The sequence below is a fragment of the Sphaeroforma arctica genome (assembly GCF_001186125.1).
Source record: "Sphaeroforma arctica JP610 unplaced genomic scaffold supercont1.1645, whole genome shotgun sequence".
Taxonomy (NCBI): Eukaryota; class Ichthyosporea; order Ichthyophonida; genus Sphaeroforma; species Sphaeroforma arctica.
In genome coordinates, this window is record NW_014038913.1 from 1 (window position 1) to 1,662 (window position 1,662).

The 1,662-nt window shown below is 35.0% G+C and overlaps 1 protein-coding gene across 1 annotated transcript in view; it reads left to right on the forward strand.

Annotated features, from left to right (window-relative positions):
• Positions 1-913: 913 nt before the first annotated feature.
• Positions 914-1,662, forward strand: part of SARC_11355 (hypothetical protein) — a gene marked incomplete at both ends in the record, with an annotated part of 2,086 nt that continues 1,337 nt past the window's right edge. The window contains 2 exons of the mRNA XM_014294559.1: positions 914-993; positions 1,471-1,542. Of these exons, the coding sequence (XP_014150034.1) occupies positions 914-993; positions 1,471-1,542 (152 nt within the window). The remainder of the gene's footprint in view (positions 994-1,470; positions 1,543-1,662) is intronic.

A 1,662-nucleotide genomic window follows, 5' to 3' on the forward strand; every position in this document is an offset into this window, starting at 1 on the left:
TATATATATTACAAATACATATATATATATATATATATCTATAGATATATATATATTTATATACATATACTTATACTTATATATATATCTATATATATTTATACATTTATATATATATTATATATGATATATATATTTATATATATATATGTATATATATATATACATATAAATATGTATGTATATCCATACATTTTTATGTATATTATATTATATAAATAGATATATATATATATATATATGTATATGCATGTATGTATATGTGTGTGAGAGATAGAGAGGAGGGGGAGAGAGAATATGTGGGTGGGGGGGAAGGGGGAGAGGTGTGTGGCGTGTTTGTGGCGTCTGTGTGTGTATGGAAGGCGGTGGGGTGTGTGTGTGTGTGTGTGTGTGTGAACATGAACCTTTGAGAGTGTCTTTTGTAGCCTGTTTCGTCAGTGTATGAGTATGCATACCTTGCTTTGCTACTGCTTGCTATGATTTACTATCATTGCGTCGTAAATACGGCAGCATGGATATACTTTCTTATGATTGTGTGAAATAGAGATGTTTTATTTTTATTATATCTTAGAACTATTATCACTGTCTCTATACATGTGTGTAGTGTGTGTACTAAGCAATTCTACGAGATTGTTGTAAGTCGTATGTGCTCGCGGGCTGAGTGACAATATGATCACTGTTAGTGTGCAGGAAATGCCCTGGTGCAAAGTAGAGTATATTGATGCTAATCGTAAGAACGAGGGTCAATAACCGGCTTTGTTATTGTAAAGTGCTTACAATACAACCAGTTCACTGTCAATAGAGACAAGAGGTAGAATAAAATTGTACCTTTCGCACGGACTAGGCAGCGCTAAATAGACCTGTCCAACTCATCAATGTTTCGATAATGGACCAATATACAGGAATCCTGCAGAAGACCTGAAATATAGTGACATCACCGTAGTCTTTGCCCATCGGGAGATCACAGTTAACCAATATCATGTGCTGGGACAGGTGGGTGGCCGAAATGCACTACGTCTGGTGTTTAGGATATATAAACTGAATTTGAATATTTATATGTATATATATATATGTACACCCACACATATATATATATATTATGGAACACATGCACCTATAAACTACTGTTGTTTGCTGAGACCATCGCCGTATCTTCAGTAGTATACTTCTGTATCATGCTGAATGCTATACTGCTGTATCATGCTGAATGCTTGAACAGCGTAAGCTTTATATCATTCATTTCAGTATATTTTCATTCAGATTGCTCATTTGTCTGAACTTCCAGGCTTAGGTGCGAAATATCGTCGCTTTCGCAAGTATTGATCTTGAATTAGTGTACTTATTGTTGTTGATCCGATTTTTCTTCCTCCATACAGCTGAACCCCAACTTCATGGGCAGCTTTTCACTCGCATGTGCATCTGAATGATTGTTCATAAATATCTGACCTCGGAACTTTGTTGCTTCCTCAGTGCACAATTAATCTAGGAAGCCTGCTGCAGGACGAGTATGCATATGACAAAGTCCATCACATCGATCTACCGGTATGTTTCTCTATAATACGGCCCTTGTCGTCAACTTACAGTGAAGTGAAGCTTTTGTGTATTCGCTAGAGTATACTTAAAAATATATATACATTCATATATATATAAATATATATATGT